The sequence below is a fragment of the Carettochelys insculpta genome, chromosome 17 (genome assembly GCF_033958435.1).
Source record: "Carettochelys insculpta isolate YL-2023 chromosome 17, ASM3395843v1, whole genome shotgun sequence".
Classification (NCBI taxonomy): Eukaryota; Metazoa; Chordata; order Testudines; family Carettochelyidae; genus Carettochelys; species Carettochelys insculpta.
This window is the reverse complement of record NC_134153.1, coordinates 29,714,432-29,730,635: the sequence shown is the minus strand read 5'-3', so window position 1 is coordinate 29,730,635 and position 16,204 is coordinate 29,714,432. Positions and strand designations below refer to the sequence as shown.

At 48.6% G+C, this 16,204-nt stretch overlaps 1 protein-coding gene across 4 annotated transcripts in view; it reads right to left on the bottom strand.

Annotated features, from left to right (window-relative positions):
• Positions 1-16,204, bottom strand: part of PLCG1 (phospholipase C gamma 1) — an 87,835-nt gene that overhangs the window by 19,863 nt on the left and 51,768 nt on the right. For all 4 annotated transcript variants that reach the window (XM_075011479.1, XM_075011481.1, XM_075011480.1 and 1 more), the window contains exons 9-18: positions 15,261-15,362; positions 14,538-14,656; positions 13,986-14,071; positions 8,687-8,807; positions 5,702-5,870; positions 3,971-4,090; positions 2,816-2,917; positions 1,442-1,629; positions 810-1,010; positions 400-519 (exon numbers count right to left, since the gene is read on the bottom strand). In XM_075011479.1, the coding sequence (XP_074867580.1) occupies positions 400-519; positions 810-1,010; positions 1,442-1,629; positions 2,816-2,917; positions 3,971-4,090; positions 5,702-5,870; positions 8,687-8,807; positions 13,986-14,071; positions 14,538-14,656; positions 15,261-15,362 (1,328 nt within the window). The remainder of the gene's footprint in view (positions 1-399; positions 520-809; positions 1,011-1,441; positions 1,630-2,815; positions 2,918-3,970; positions 4,091-5,701; positions 5,871-8,686; positions 8,808-13,985; positions 14,072-14,537; positions 14,657-15,260; positions 15,363-16,204) is intronic.

Genomic DNA, 16,204 nt, shown 5'->3' with positions numbered 1-16,204 from the left:
GGTGCAGCACCTCAAAGGGCGCCTGTCTCCACTGAAATCCACCGACTGCCTTGGAGGATCTGCCTGGGCTTAGCTTCAGCATGAAGACATCCTCGACCAGACGCACCGCACCTGCCTGGCAAACTCACGTGCTGAGCATGAGCAGGTGAGAACCTGCCTGCCCCTGGTACATGCAGCGGGAGTGGCGCAAGGAAGGGCCACTCAGAGGAACAGTGAAGGTACTTCAGAGAGCAAATGGTGGCTCCTGGCAGAGATCCACAAAGCAATCCCAAAGCAACCTGACCCCTTAGTCGCAGCATCAGCCCTCAGTGCTGAAGGCTAGTGCGTAAACCAACCCCTCCCTGCGGTACAGACACGGGCACGCGTGGCAGGATCCGCACACAGTGCCCAGCAGATTACCGGAAGGAGATGGCGTAGGAGTTGGCCTCGCTTCTCTTGCGCACCAGGAAGGCTCCGTCCCGTGACACCCGCATCAGCATGTGCTCGGCCTGGGGTCGGGTCAAGTTGGCATGGTACCACCTGTGGGTAAAGACACCACGAGATGAGCAAGCCTATCCGAGACAGGCCCGGCCCAGCCCAGCCCCAGACTCAGTTCGGGGTCAAGTCCCTCTCATGACACAATGTAACCCAACCCGCGGTGGCAGTTTCTCTGCATTTCTAGAGCCAGAGGAGTGTGTGTGACCTGGCCGGGAGGCAGAGGAAGGGACGGCAGCAGTTCCCAGTCATCTCCCCGCCTCGGCGAACAGCGTGCCCACGTGGGACAGAGCAGCGTGAGCCAGGGGATTACAGACGCCCCAGCCCACACTTACTCTTTGCTCTCGTGGGCGTTGGTCTGCGGCACGGGCTCAGTCAGCTTCATCTCAAACTCATTGCACCGCAGGGGCACCTGCTGGTAATGGGTGATGAGGTCATAGAGGCTGTCGAACACCAGGTTGTCAGTGAGGAAGAACTTGGGGCTGCCGGCGTCCTGCCGGGAATGGATGCGGCAGTGCTGCACCTTCCCATTGCGCCTGGGTCAGAGCAAAGAGAGAGATGGAGAAATGCTCATGGTGAGAGCCACTGCCTCATGCAGATGGTTGGACAAGGTGCCACCGCAGGACTTGCTCAAGGTCACTGCCAGCTGGCTCTCTCGGAAGGACTATGGCCCAGCTACACTGGGCACCAGCAGTGAAGAAACGTGGGATGCATGGCGCCCCTCGGGAGCGCGTTAAGCGGGAAGAAAGCGGGACCAGTGTACGCTCACAGCAGCGCTCCGTGGTGGAACAAACCCAACATGCTTAAGACACACCGCCGACCTTCCACCTGACTTTGGAAGAGGCATCTTCCAGGCCATGTCATTCCCACCTGGTAACCGACATTCCCTCTCCCTTTTATCATCCACACGTGGAAGAAGGAATTGATAAGGAGGTTCTGAGCTGGTGACAGGGCCTGCAGTCCTTACCAGAAAGAGAGGGTGTAGTCTCCCACGAAGGTTTCACTCTCACGTACTAGGAAAGACCCGTCGGGAGCACCCGTCTCTATGCAGTACTCCGTCAGCAGCCTCTCTGCTATATGGCGCCCATCACGCCCAGCTCCCAGCTTGCCATGGAACCACTTCTCAGTGGAGTGGAGCTCAGTGCTGTTGCTCACCTGGCAAGGGACACAGACATATCTCCCACATCACTGAGTGAGCTGCAGGTGGAAGGGGCCTGCTCCTCTCAGAGGGCCTCTAGCTACAGATCACAAGGGCCTGAATTCCATTCTCCTCCCCACTAATGCAGAATCCCACAGGACTCCAGAAGAAGCACACCCCTTAGTGTTAGGCACAGAACGTCCCAAGGCCCAGACCAACCGTAGGACGGCGTAAGTGTCATTACCCACGTTTTATGGATAGGGAAACTGAGGCCCAATCGGGTAAAGTCAGGGCCGGATTTTCAGAGGTGCTGAGCTGTTGCTTTACCCCCCCTTTGTCTCAGTTTTCAGCGGGGCTTCTAGCAGGTTAGAGGTGCTGTGGGGAGCAGGGGGGGAAGGCGAGTGGGGAGGAGCTTGGCTGCTGAACCCCTACTAAGTTTTCCCTGTGGGTGCTCCAGTCCCAAAGCACCCACTGAGTTGGTGCCAACCCTGGTGCCAGACCACAGATTTTACCAGACCAGAGAATCTGGGGTGAGAGAAGTTCAACCTGAATTAAAATCCCAGACACTGTAAATATCTAAACACCCGGCCAGATGGAGATTTAATGACCGAAACGGTAGAGCTCCACAGCTTAATTTATTTATTAATGACGCTGTTGTAAGTTGGACTATTAGTGACCATCTCTGGCGCTCGGACTGTCCACGAAGGTCAACAGGTCACATCTGTCACTGCGCCTTGGAAAGGATGCTGACCCCGGGCTAGACACACCGATCTCTTGGGGTCGCTCAGAGCGCGTGGCCGTGTTACGTCAGAGTAGTGGTTTCGAGGCTGGGGGACTCTGCGGCTGGTCCTAGCTGGGGCGGGGAACACAAGCTACGTGCTGCACCAAGCACGGGACTGACATGTGCAAGTGCCAGCGGAGACCAAAGGCGCTTCATGTTCCAAGCAGCGCTGGCATTGGCAACCGTGCTCCTCACACCACCAGCCCTTCCTCACACAGCTGCTCTGACACAATGCGGCTGTGCCGCCCCAGCCACACCGAGCGCAAGGCCAGCGTGCATGGCTGCCTGCTTCCACTTCCTGCTGTTGCTGGAGAAGAGTCACAGTAATGGGCTAAATTTCATGGCTTCCGGGCAGTCCATGAAATCGAGGTTTTCAAGGGGCCCCGACAATAGGTGGCCCCCTTGGAAAGCGCTGCTCTCACCTCCTTTTGCTCCTCCTCGTCCTCATTTCCCTGGTGGCTGGTCGTCTCCTCAGAGTAATAGATTTTGCTGCTGGTCAGGACAAAGTAATGTGGGTTCCATTCCTGTAAGGAGAAACCAAACCAGCTGTAAAAGGGAACTCATCCAAACACCACCCAGCAGACCTTGTACCTGCGGGTGCCTTTTCAGCTCTGTGTTTGGGGGCAGCGAGGGAAGTTGACTAGTGCATTTTTAGGGTCATGTAAGACAACGGTCAATGGCACCAGTGTTCCCTGTAAGCTGAGCGTTTGGGCGGCCACCCAGGAGAGACAAAGGGGCAGCCCAGCTGATTAACAGAGCACTCACAGCTGGCAGCGTGCATTTCTATTCATGGTACACATCTGCACATGCCTTGGAGCACAAAAAGTTTATTCTACCCAGGCATGGTTAAAATTAGAGAGGGAACACTGAATGGCACTGATAAGAGCCACAAGCCAGGCAAGCTTCCAAGATGCCATCAGCTCAGTAAGACACTGCTAATTCATCTCTACAGATACGCTTGAGCAGAGACTTTCAAGAGCATCAAAACATGGGGCAGCTACATGATGCAAACTGACACTTATATATGGAATTAGCCTGAGAATTCTCCAACACACTTTAAAGGGATACTATCAACTTGAAATCTAGTTAAAAATACACTAGACTCAGTGGCATTGCTCAGGCAATTTGTTATTTTAGTCTTGCACTTTTCTTCCTCCCAAAACATGCATGTGAAAGGTCCTTAAGGAATAACCAAGGAACCTGATTGTGGATGAAATTCCATTAAAAGCACCTGGGAAAACTGAAACAAACCCAGAAGCATTCACACCTACAAAAATCAAGCTGCTTAGTCAGGTGCCCAAATATGGATTTAGAAGCACCTAGCTCTGAAAACTATGGACTTAAAGTTATAGCTTGCTGCACTAACAGAGGCAGAGCTAGGAAACAAGGCCCACTTGGTGTCACGTACACAAAGGAGTGAGAAGGCCCCTAGGTAGTTTACATTGCTGCCTCCTTACCATGCACATTAGTTATTTGCCTAGCAAAGTTAATATTAGTTTGCAAGATCAGACTGGAGGAATGATCTCTAGGTAACCTGAAGGAAGCGGAGGGGGAAGCAGTAGCAGAAGGAAACATACATGATTGATGGGATCTTCCAGGTAGAGGATCCCATTCTTGATGGAGTTGCTGATATCGTTCTCTGACATTCCTGACGTCGGCAACTCTTCATAAGCACTGCCCTCTGCCAGCTTCTTGTGCTGCAGAATGAAACGCCCAGATCAAAAACCCTACAGCGGGGTTTCTGAAACTTTGTGAGACCCCAGAACAACAAGCACCATCTACACCATCCCTGGTAGATGTTTATCCATCCTCCTCTTAAATATCTCCAGTGATGGAGATTCCACAACCTCCCTAGGCAGGTTATTCTAATGTTTAATCACCCTGACAGGAAGTTTTTCCTAATGTCCAACCTAAACCGCCCTTGCTGCAGTTGAAGCCCATTGCTCCTTGTCCTGTCCTCAGAGGCCCAGGAGAACAATTTTTCTCCCTCCTCCTTGTAACCCTCTTTTAGGCACCTGCAAACCACTATCATGTCCTCTCTCCGTCTTCTCTTTTATAAACTAAACAAGCCCAATTCTTTCAGTCTTCCCTCACAGCTCACATTCTGTAGATCTGTACTCATTCTTGTTGCTCTTCTCTGGACCTTCTCCAGAAGTAACATTGTCTCTGGTTTTAATCACGCAAAATATACACAGGTGCCGCACGTCGTTGATAACTGTTATGCCACCATATAGACTGGTGAAGAAGATTAGTGGAGAGGACAGGCTGGGACAACGTTAGTCAAGCTTGCTGTGTTTCCAAACTACTCCCACAAGATGCAGAAATAAAATGATGTTTCAGTGTCTTCCATTGCCGTTATCATTGTAAAATGGTTATTTATTGTAAAACTTTGAATTATTTTTCCAAACACTCACAGCACACCTGTGAGCTGTTCATGGAGACTGCTTGAATTTCAGAGCAGGGACTTGAACTCCCCAATTCAGTCCCACCGGATACTTAAAAACACCAGCAATCAGTCTCTATATGCTTCCCCGGGGATCCTCCAAGGGGCAAGAAGACACAAGACTTGGAGGCTCTCCTCAGGGCTGCTGAGGTTCCATCCTCCCCTTCCCTCCAGGCGTCCTGCATTTCCAGCAGCGTAGAAAGTATTCTCTGCCAGGGCAAGGAGCCATGGTAACCAGAGGGTGCAAGTGTACAGACAGCAAAGCAGATCAAAGAAACCCACAATACAAATACCGGATCTTTGGAGACAAAGGAAAAAAAAAACCAAAAGATGGATCCCGGATCCAAAGCACCCGGAACTTTGGGGAAATTAGTACTGGTTGGGAACTCTCTAGGTCACGCGCCCTCAGGACCCGACTGGTGACGAACTACAGGGCGTCTGTATTGTCTAGCACATTACCAACACTTTCACTGCTTACTGGGCTCTTAGAAGACATTTAGGGGTAAATTACAGCTAAATAACAGCCCAGAACACAGAGCCAGGACCAGTGGCTGGAAACAAACTTTATGGGACTGTGAGAAACTTGGCCACACCCATCATAAGCGGACATCCGGCTAACTAAAATCATGCCAGACTACGTATGTTGTTGGATAAGAGAAAGTTGGATTACAGAGATTCAACCTCTACCTGACCTTTTCTAGCACCTCTAGGAAAAACTAACCTAATCCAACCTTTCTGAGCAATGGGCCCAAGTAAAATCAACATGCAATGTCCCTTTAAGGTTCAAATCCACTGATGAGCCCTTCCAACGAGTAGGTGAACTAACTTTCTTTTGCATCAGACGCAAGACTCAAGAGAAACTTACCTTAATAAGAATCTTCTTTTTCAGCTGGCTTGGTGCGGGGAGCCCATCAGTGGATGTATCCACCGGCTTGGTCAAGAGCATCTCCCCAAAAACCTTCTTAAAATTCTGAGCCATGCTCCTCTGCTGGGCAATACTACAATGATCTTCAATGGACAGGATGACAGGGTACCTGGGAGATGGAGACGTCAGAGGGAATGAAGGGTGACTGCGAGAGCGTCAACATTTCTGTAACTGGATGTGACATGGCCCTGCCACACTAGTTTGCAATTATCGTCCCTCCTGTTAGTCGATCTGCAGTATTAAAGCGACTACATTACCATCATGTCCGAGTGCCCCACAAAAATCTTGAAGGCATTAATTACTAGCACCAGCTGGCAGGAATTGCACAGCCGCCAACCAGAGAACTCGACAAGTTACTCTACACAGAGTACTTTGCAAGCCCCAGGCATTTCAGATTTCATGCTCAACCCCACCAACGTGAACACGTTTTCTACCATGGATCAGAAGAATCCATCTGTACCTTCCCATGCACAAACGGCCTAGAGGGGGAACAGATGCACCTATTGAAAAACAGCTGGTGCTGTCCACTGGAGTTTAGCCCAGTGTTTCACAAATGATGTTCCGCAGAACCCAGGCTTCCATGAAGTGAGAATAACGGTTCTGTGAGAAAATTCCATTAAATAGCTGATTCCTCTGCGGCTCCCTGTCCTGCCACCACTGAAACAGTAGAACTAAAAATAACTGGTTTAATGGTCAGCCGGGCGGCAGGAGGGATCCTGCTGTTAAACCAACTGAATTTAGTTCCATTATTTTAGCAGCTGCAGGGCAAGGAGCTGCAGAAAGCTGCTCACTTGCCCAGCTACCTGAGCAGTCACACCCCTCCGGTGGGCGTGGCTCGGCTCACCTCTGCCAGCAGAACACCTGCACACCAGCCTTCCTTCCGCTGGGCGCACCTGGCCACTCAGCATAGGCTCCCCAGCCAGCGCCACACACAGGTTAGTCCCTGGGACTGGTCTGGGGCTGAGGTGATTTAATCCTGGGGATTGGGGGTGGCGTTTGCAGGATGGAGGGATAAAGTTTGGGAACGGAAGGTGGGTTTGGTGGCCCAGAGGGGTGAAGCCTGGGAATGGGGTTTCACAAAATTCTTTCCAATTTAAAAATTCCCATGGCCAAATAATACTGACAAACACTCATTTAGCCGAAAAAAAATTTGTCTCTCCATCACCACAGAAAAGGACCACTTCCAGGTAGACCCAAACAGGCTACACATGTGGCATATGTATTTATAATACAGCACTAACAGGAACACCACAAAATAGGCCCTGTTGACCATGACCCTGTTGTGGAGAAGCACTCTCATCTGCACCTTGGACAGGACAGGAACACACAGTCACGTGTTATCTCTTTGTTGCCATACCAGTTTGAGAAGAGGAGCTTGGATATCATGGGACCCTCATGCACACCTGGGCGGTACCCTACAACCTACCATGGCACAAAGTTGTATGCAAGTTTCAAGAGGAGAACAAGCCCTTAGTTGCAATATCAGAGGACATGCAGGCTAGAAGCATCATTTGTCCCAGAAAATCCAAGACAGATACATTTATCAGCAGGAATCCTACTTTTCATTGGGTTAAAAAAAATTCTCAGATAAAAAACCCACAAAAATCCATTTTTCCATGATTAAAATGGAACACTGAACTTTAAGTTTCTCTAGACACAATATGTACACGTACCAGTTGCATATGTTTTCTTGCCACATTTACAATTTTTAAGCCAGTGTGAAACCTACCAGTATCATCAAATCCATATAATAAAATTAACAGAATGACCGTTGCAATGCATCATTTCCTTGCCATTTCCTATGGCCCTGCTTCTTCAGCCGCTTTTTTTGTTTCTTTTCATACAGTTTACATTTAGTGCTTTCCAGGTGTTCTACAATAGTTCACCTTCAAATGTAATCTGCAGCCTTGCTGCACACAGTACAAACAGCACATTACAACCAACACGATATGTTTTTGACATCTTTCCATAACCTTAATTTCTAGGCAAATCCCTGTAAGCTGGAAGGACTTTATCGGCATAGGTTTAGTTATGTAAATTTAAAGTGCATTAAAAAAAAAAATCAACCACCAACGGGTGGGCTCCGTGCATTGAATAAGTGATGCTGGTACTGTCAGGACCATTTAGTTACTAGTTACTGTTTTAATTGTTTCACAAAACATAAAAAAGAAAGCATCTTTGTAAAACACGCAAATTCCATGTTTTTCTGCAGCAAAGGGATTTCCACGATCCCTGTTCATTTTCAAGGCCCCAAGTCAGACTTATCACGTCGTCATCATCAAGTTTAAACCTAGAGAGAGGTTCGTCCATGAACTTTCAAAAACATTACTAATTCTGGGTACAGCATGGACACGCCCAGCCAGATTTAGAGTGTGCCAAGCACTTACTAGCCTAGGGACTCTGCCCAGAGCTGGGGACATGCAGCTCCTGTGAACATCTGGATCAAAAACATCTTCAGTTGGGCCCCCAAATTAAGGGCTATTTGAATACATAGGCATAAACAGCAGGCTCTGCACTGCAAAGTGAACCCATGGAAGAGCCAGGGAAGGAACTGAGCTCATGACTGAATGAAGACAGTCTTCACAGGTTAAATCATCCTTGTGCAACAATGAGAACAGTATTCCATCTGTGCAAGGGTTTGCTCAGCTGAGCCCCACAGACCTCCAGGTTTGGCAGTTCAGCGCCCAGACACCCCCAGGTTTGCTGCATCAATTATGACAGTGAAAAAATAAATTGCTTGACCCCGAGCATCTAACAAACTGAACACTAGGGGGCAAGCAAAAGGCCTGGACGGGCCACTTTCCTTCCTCTTCAGCTAGCCCTGGGGGCTTTGGGTGTGTCCTTTGCACAAACAGGATTTTCACCCTAGCTGAAGGAGGATCAGACCCAGGAGGATCCTGCCTTTTGTACACTTGGCCTACTTACTCAGACGTCACAAAGGCATGTTCCTTGATGGTGGTCAAAACGTCAAAGAATTTGATCTTGGTGGTTAAGGTGTGTCCATGGTAAATCACAGGCATGCCATCAGGGCCATCCCAGCAATCCACTACAACAAAACCCAGTGAGAAACGTAACCAAACTCAGCACTGCAAACAGGACGTCAACACAAAATGGGTCAAACTGAGCTAGCTCTGCATGGGAATCCATGTTAGATGGGGAAAAAGGGAGAAGTGAAAAAAATCAAGGATCTTTCTGAACAAACAATTACTTTAATGGTTCAACAAACAAACAGTCTCCTTAACCATTTCAGTGCAAGGGCTCATGCAACCACAGCATTATACTGGGTACTCCAAAATGTCAAAATGCAGCATGAGGAGACAAATAACAGTGCTAACAAAGATTCAGGCCATCTTCCATGCAAGGATCTCATGGACCTCTAGCTACGTTAAAGGACTCAGTCTCAGAACAACCATCAAAGTGAATCTTTCATTTTACAGATGAGAAAACCAAGGCATGGAGATCCAGGTCACACAGTCAGTGTCAGAGAGAGATTAGACTTCAGGTGTCCTGATGGAACTGGTTGAAATTTTGTGACTGGCGATCTTTCAGTTAAAAAATGATTTGATTGAAATGAAAATATATTCCACAAAAACAACTAAATTTTCACTAAATGTTGACAAACAAGATCTTAAATGAAAATAGTAACAAAGAGTAAGCCGTGCTAGTCTATACACTATCAAAACAAAAAGCAGCCAAGTAGCACTTTAAAGACTAGCAAAATGGTTTATTAGGTGAACTTTCGTGGGACAGACCCACTTCTTCAGACCATAGCCAGACCAGAACAGACTCAATATTTAAGGCACAGAGAACCAAAAACAGTAAGCAAGGAGGACAAATCAGAACAACATAATCAAGGTGAGCAAATCAGAGAGTGGAGGGGTGGGGGGGAAGGTCAAGAATTAGATTGAGCCAAATATGCGGACGAGCCCCTATAGTGACTCAGAAAGTTCCCATCACGATTTAAACCATGTGTTAATGTGCCGAATTTGAATATAAAAGCCAGCTCAGATGTTTCTCTTTCCAAAACAGAGCAATAATTCCTTTTCTGTAACACACATACCTTTAGGCCATTGACAGAATGCCCCATTCCATTAAAATGTTGACTAACTGGTTTGTGGATCTGGAGTGTTTTGATGTCTGTTTTGTGCCCGTTGACCCTTTGTCTAAGGGAGTTAGAAGTCTGTCCAATATACAAAGCATCTGGACATTGTTGGCACATGATGGCATATATGATGTTAGTAGAGGAGCATGAGAAAGTGCCCGTGATTCTGTGAGTAACCTGGTTAGGTCCAGTGATGGTATTTCCAGAGAAGATATGTGGACAAAGCTGGCAGCGGGCTTTGTTGCAGGGAAAGATTCCAGGACTGGTATTCCTGGGGTATAGACTGTGGCTGTTAGTAAGGATCCCCATGAGGTTGGGAGGTTGTCTGTAGGAGAGAACAGGCATGTCACCCAGGGCCTTCTGGAGTGTAGCATCCTGATTAAGAATAGGTTGTAGGTCTTTAATAATTCGTTGCAGTGGTCTGAGTTGGGGGCTGTAGGTGATGACCAATGGTGTTCTGTTCTTGGCTTTTTTGGGCCGATCTTGGAGTAGCTGGTCTCTGGGTATTCGTCTGGCCCTGTCGATTTGTTTTTTTACTTCTCCTGGTGGGTAATTCAGGTTTATGAATATTTGGTAAAGTTCTTCTAGTTTTTGGTCTCTGTCAGTAGGATCAGAGCAAATGTGATTGTACCTAAGAGCTTGACTGTAAACAATGGCTCTAGTCACGTGTGCATGATGGAAGCTAGAAGGGTGTAGATAAGTATAGCGATCTGTAGGTTTTCAGTACAGTGTGGTACCGATCAGGCCATCCTTGATTAGTACTGTAGTGTCCAGGAAATGTATCTCCTGCATGTTGTAATCGAGGCATAAGTTGATGGTGGGGTGTAGATTGTTAAAGTCTCTGTGGAATTCCTCTAGAGCCTCTGTACCATGGGTCCAAATCATAAAGATGTCATCAATGTATCTTAAGTAGAGGAGTGGTAATAGGGGACGAGAGCTGAGGAATCGTTGTTCCAGGTCAGCCATAAATATATTAGCATATTGTGGGGCCATGTGGGTGCCCATAGCAGTTCCACTAATCTGGAGGTATAAATTGTCCCCAAAACGGAAATAATTGTGTGTGAGAACAAAGTTACAGAGGTCAGACACCAGATTGGCCGTGGTGGCATCAGGGATGGTATTCCTGATTGCTTGTAATCCGTCTTTATGTGGAATATTAGTGTACAGAGCCTCTACATCCATTGTGGCAAGGATGGCGTTATCAGGAATTTTTCCGATGTTTTGTAATTTCCTCAGGAAGTTAGTGGTATCTCCGATATAGCTGGGAGCGTTGATGGCATAGGGTTTGAGGAGGGAGTCCACGTAACTGGATAGTCCGGTGGTAAGGGTGCCAATATCTGAAATGATAGGGCGTCCAGGGTTTCCAGGTTTGTGGATTTTGGCGAGTAAATAGAATAATCCAGGCTGCGGCACAGATGGTGTGTCTGAGTTAATGAGGTCCTGAGTAGCAGCAGGGAGTTCCTTCAGTAGTTGTTGTAATTTCCTTTGGAATTCCAAAGTGGGATCAGCAGAGAGAGGTCTGTAAAATGTGGTGTTGGAGAGTTGTCTGGCTACCTGTCTGGGCTGTCTCTCAGCTGATCCCACTTTGGAATTCCAAAGGAAATTACAACAACTACTGAAGGAACTCCCTGCTGCTACTCAGGACCTCATTAACTCAGACACACCATCTGTGCCGCAGCCTGGATTATTCTATTTACTCGCCAAAATCCACAAACCTGGAAACCCTGGACGCCCTATCATTTCAGATATTGGCACCCTTACCACCGGACTATCCAGTTACGTGGACTCCCTCCTCAAACCCTATGCCATCAACGCTCCCAGCTATATCGGAGATACCACTAACTTCCTGAGGAAATTACAAAACATCGGAAAAATTCCTGATAACGCCATCCTTGCCACAATGGATGTAGAGGCTCTGTACACTAATATTCCACATAAAGACGGATTACAAGCAATCAGGAATACCATCCCTGATGCCACCACGGCCAATCTGGTGTCTGACCTCTGTAACTTTGTTCTCACACACAATTATTTCCGTTTTGGGGACAATTTATACCTCCAGATTAGTGGAACTGCTATGGGCACCCGCATGGCCCCACAATATGCTAATATATTTATGGCTGACCTGGAACAACGATTCCTCAGCTCTCGTCCCCTATTACCACTCCTCTACTTAAGATACATTGATGACATCTTTATGATTTGGACCCATGGTACAGAGGCTCTAGAGGAATTCCACAGAGACTTTAACAATCTACACCCCACCATCAACTTATGCCTCGATTACAACATGCAGGAGATACATTTCCTGGACACTACAGTACTAATCAAGGATGGCCTGATCGGTACCACACTGTACTGAAAACCTACAGATCGCTATACTTATCTACACCCTTCTAGCTTCCATCATGCACACGTGACTAGAGCCATTGTTTACAGTCAAGCTCTTAGGTACAATCACATTTGCTCTGATCCTACTGACAGAGACCAAAAACTAGAAGAATTTACCAAATATTCATAAACCTGAATTACCCACCAGGAGAAGTAAAAAAACAAATCGACAGGGCCAGACGAATACCCAGAGACCAGCTACTCCAAGATCGGCCCAAAAAAGCCAAGAACAGAACACCACTGGTCATCACCTACAGCCCCCAACTCAGACCACTGCAACGAATTATTAAAGACCTACAACCTATTCTTAATCAGGATGCTACACTCCAGAAGGCCCTGGGTGACATGCCTGTTCTCTCCTACAGACAACCTCCCAGCCTCATGAGGATCCTTACTAACAGCCACAGTCTATACCCCAGGAATACCAGTCCTGGAACCTTTCCCTGCAACAAAGCCTGCTGCCAGCTTTGTCCACATATCTTCTCTGGAAATACCATCACTGGACCCAACCAGGTTACTCACAGAATCACGGGCACTTTCTCATGCTCCTCTACTAACATCATATATGCCATCATGTGCCAACAATGTCCAGATGCTTTGTATATTGGACAGACTTCTAACTCCCTTAGACAAAGGGTCAACGGGCACAAAACAGACATCAAAACACTCCAGATCCACAAACCAGATAGTCAACATTTTAATGGAATGGGGCATTCTGTCAGTGACCTAAAGGTATGTGTGTTACAGAAAAGGAATTATTGCTCTGTTTTGGAAAGAGAAACATCTGAGCTGGCTTTTATATTCAAATTCGGCACATTAACACATGGTTTAAATCGTGATGGGAACTTTCTGAGTCACTATAGGGGCTCGTCCGCATATTTGGCTCAATCTAATTCTTGACCTTCCCCCCCACCCCTCCACTCTCTGATTTGCTCACCTTGATTATGTTGTTCTGATTTGTCCTCCTTGCTTACTGTTTTTGGTTCTCTGTGTCTTAAATATTGAGTCTGTTCTGGTCTGGCTATGGTCTGAAGAAGTGGGTCTGTCCCACAAAAGCTCACCTAATAAACTATTTTGCTAGTCTTTAAAGTGCTACTTGACTGCTCTTTGTTTTAAATGAAAATGGTTGCATTTAGAATTTTTTTCGCCACCCCCCCACCCAGTTTAGAAAAACAAAATCAGAATTTTCTGGGAAAAACTCCCAATGAAACAGTTTCAGTAACATTTGTTGTGGAAATACAATTGGCTTCTTTAAAATGAACTCTGCCCCCCAGGGATCCCACTCCCTTGTTCTCACCACTGTAGGAGGCTGCCTCCTGCCATGCAACATAAACACTTAAGGCGATGAAAAGCAAGAAGGTGCCTAACTCCCACTGATTGCTGAAGGGAGTTAGGAACCCATATATCTTTAAAAAAAATCTGTCCGAGAGTGCCAGGCTGTAGTTCCATGGCATTGAGACAAGGCTGAAATGGTTGGCAGCTCTATCCCAGCACTGTTTGGTCCCAGGAAGGAGATGACTGGGCTGAGAGCCGCAGGCCAGGCACGGCATGGTGCAGCATGGAAAGTTGGAACAGTGCCTCTGAACACAGCCCAGGGGACAGCCCCCTGGGCACTCTCTTGCTAAAGGGGATGGCATTGTAGGCCCCCCACACCAGGAAAGTAATGCAAAGGGCAGCACACAATACATGGCCATTGCTAATGAACAGGAGTCAGCCCTGCCAGGTACTCACACTCAATGCAGCGGCACCCCATGCGCAAGCAGCGCGCGTAGGCTTCCAAGGAGGACTCGCTGGAGAACTGATCCCCTGTCAGGTACCTTCCAGGCAAAAGAAAAACGCTATCAAAAGCTACGGCAGGGAAGCCAGAGAGCTCTGCGCACGTCTGGGGCAAGCCGCTACCTGCCTCCTCTTCCAGCAGATCCACCCCCTTCCAGCCAGGGATCTCCCCAAGCTGACAGCTTGGGCAACCACCCAGGAGAGGTTCAAATGTGGCCCAACTGATAAGCAGAGCTCCCCAGGCCAGCAGCCTGTGTTTCTATGGCTGGTGCACAGCCGCGCTCCATGTGCATAGCAACTTTTATTCCGCACATGGAAGGAAAGTAAATTTGAGGGAGCACTGCTCCCAGCCCTGGCTGGGCTGCAAACTCAGTTGGCAGAGCTGGGGAGGTTGATGAGGCCTGGGGAATCGCTGTGCCACAGGAGCTGACCCAAAAGGGAGTGTTGCAATAAATAGAGCCAGAGGCCTGCGAGGGCAGGAGCTGGACCCCACTCGGCCGGCCTTACGTGTTATGCGAGGAGGAGATCCAATAATGGGAGAGGGGGCTGTTCATGTTCTCCGCACACACCGTGTCCAGCTGCGAGTTCCAGATGCTGTTCTCTTTCGAGAAGAGGAAGGTGAGAATCTGCCCAGAAGGAACAAAACAGCACCAGTGACAATCAGGGGTTCACTGGGTGGGGTGTAACGGACACCTGCCGTCACGAGGGGCAGGACGGCCCTGAGTGCCACACACCACACTCAGCCCAGTGCGGCCTGAGGCAGTCTGCACAGTGACTCCAATGGCAGCGAAGTGACCAACCCCAGTGATGTCAGGGGGACACTGGGAAGGGCGCTGGTTGTTTACGCCTTAGCGCTGCGGACATGCAGCAAGGGATATGGCACCCAGCTAACCCACTACATTACTTGACATGATTCTCCCTAACCCACGAGATCAGCCTAGAGTATTCTGCTAGGGAGAGCAAATGCCAAATGTCTTGTCCCAACCAGGAGGAGTGTAATTTCTCTCGTGCATTGCGGTGACGCTGGCTATTCACCTGCGGCAATGCCATGTGAGAGGGGCTTGGCCCCTTCCCGCAGCACTACCCCATGGTAGAACTAAAGACCTCACCGAAGGGGCTCCCATGCTACAAAGAGCAGGAGACCAAGAGCCTGACCCTGCTGTACTGTCTGCTGAGCCCTGCGCCCCTTTTCAGCCCACTGTGGCACCTGTGGCACCCTCCGAGGCTCACCTCGTCCAGGGTGAAGTAAGGCTCTTCGATCTCCCTCAGAGGGTCTCTCAGGAAGTTAAACATGAACTCCTGAACCTGGAGGAGGTCTGTAGCCCAGTGCTCCTGCAAACACAGGGAGGCAAAGTTGTGCTTTGTGTGAGATGAACGTGTTCAGAAGCCTCCATTTAAAAAAAAAATGGGAGGTGCTCATCGGAAGAGGACTTGGGACCGGGAAATTAACTGTGAGCACAAATCAAGTGAACGAGCAGTAAGCCAACAGTGAGCTCAACCTAAGAGCTGCCCCCCACCCTCCTTGTTAATAAGATCTTTCCGTTTTTGTGATTTCAGGTCTATTTCCCTGCTCGTGCTCTCCTCTGCTACTGAAAAACTCTGCCCAGCCAGACTCACCTCCTGCCATGCCCCGGGCCTAAGGCAACAGAGGCCAACCTGGTTCCTTGTTGCCCTTTTCGCTCCCAGCACATCAGCACCTTCCATTAGGCCAGCTGGGGAGATCAGGCCTCCCCTGGTTAGCTAGCTGCTGGCTGCAGAGCAGCAGCCAGACAGGCACACATGGGTCACTGCAAGGTGGGAGCTCTGTGCTATGAACTAAAGTAGTTTTGCTGTAGTTACAACCTGTCTCAACCATGCAGGCACATGGTTACTGCAGCCTGCCAGGCTCTCCAGGATGCGCTCCGACTGCCAGGGCCCCTAAGCAGGGACTTCAATTTGCACAAGGGCAATGGCACACCAGTAGTGCCATTTCTGAGCCTTGCTGGAGTTTGTGCAGTCTGTAAGGAATGCGGCACGTGTGCTCCCATAATGCTGGAGAAGCTGCACTTGAAAGGAAAAGTGAGCGATGAAAAAAAAGTCAGTCAGTCAGTTGCCTGGCAGACTTGGTTGGCTGGCACCACCCACGGCTCTCCTGAGCAGACAGGTGGAGACAAGGTGTGCTCCTGCTACCTTGG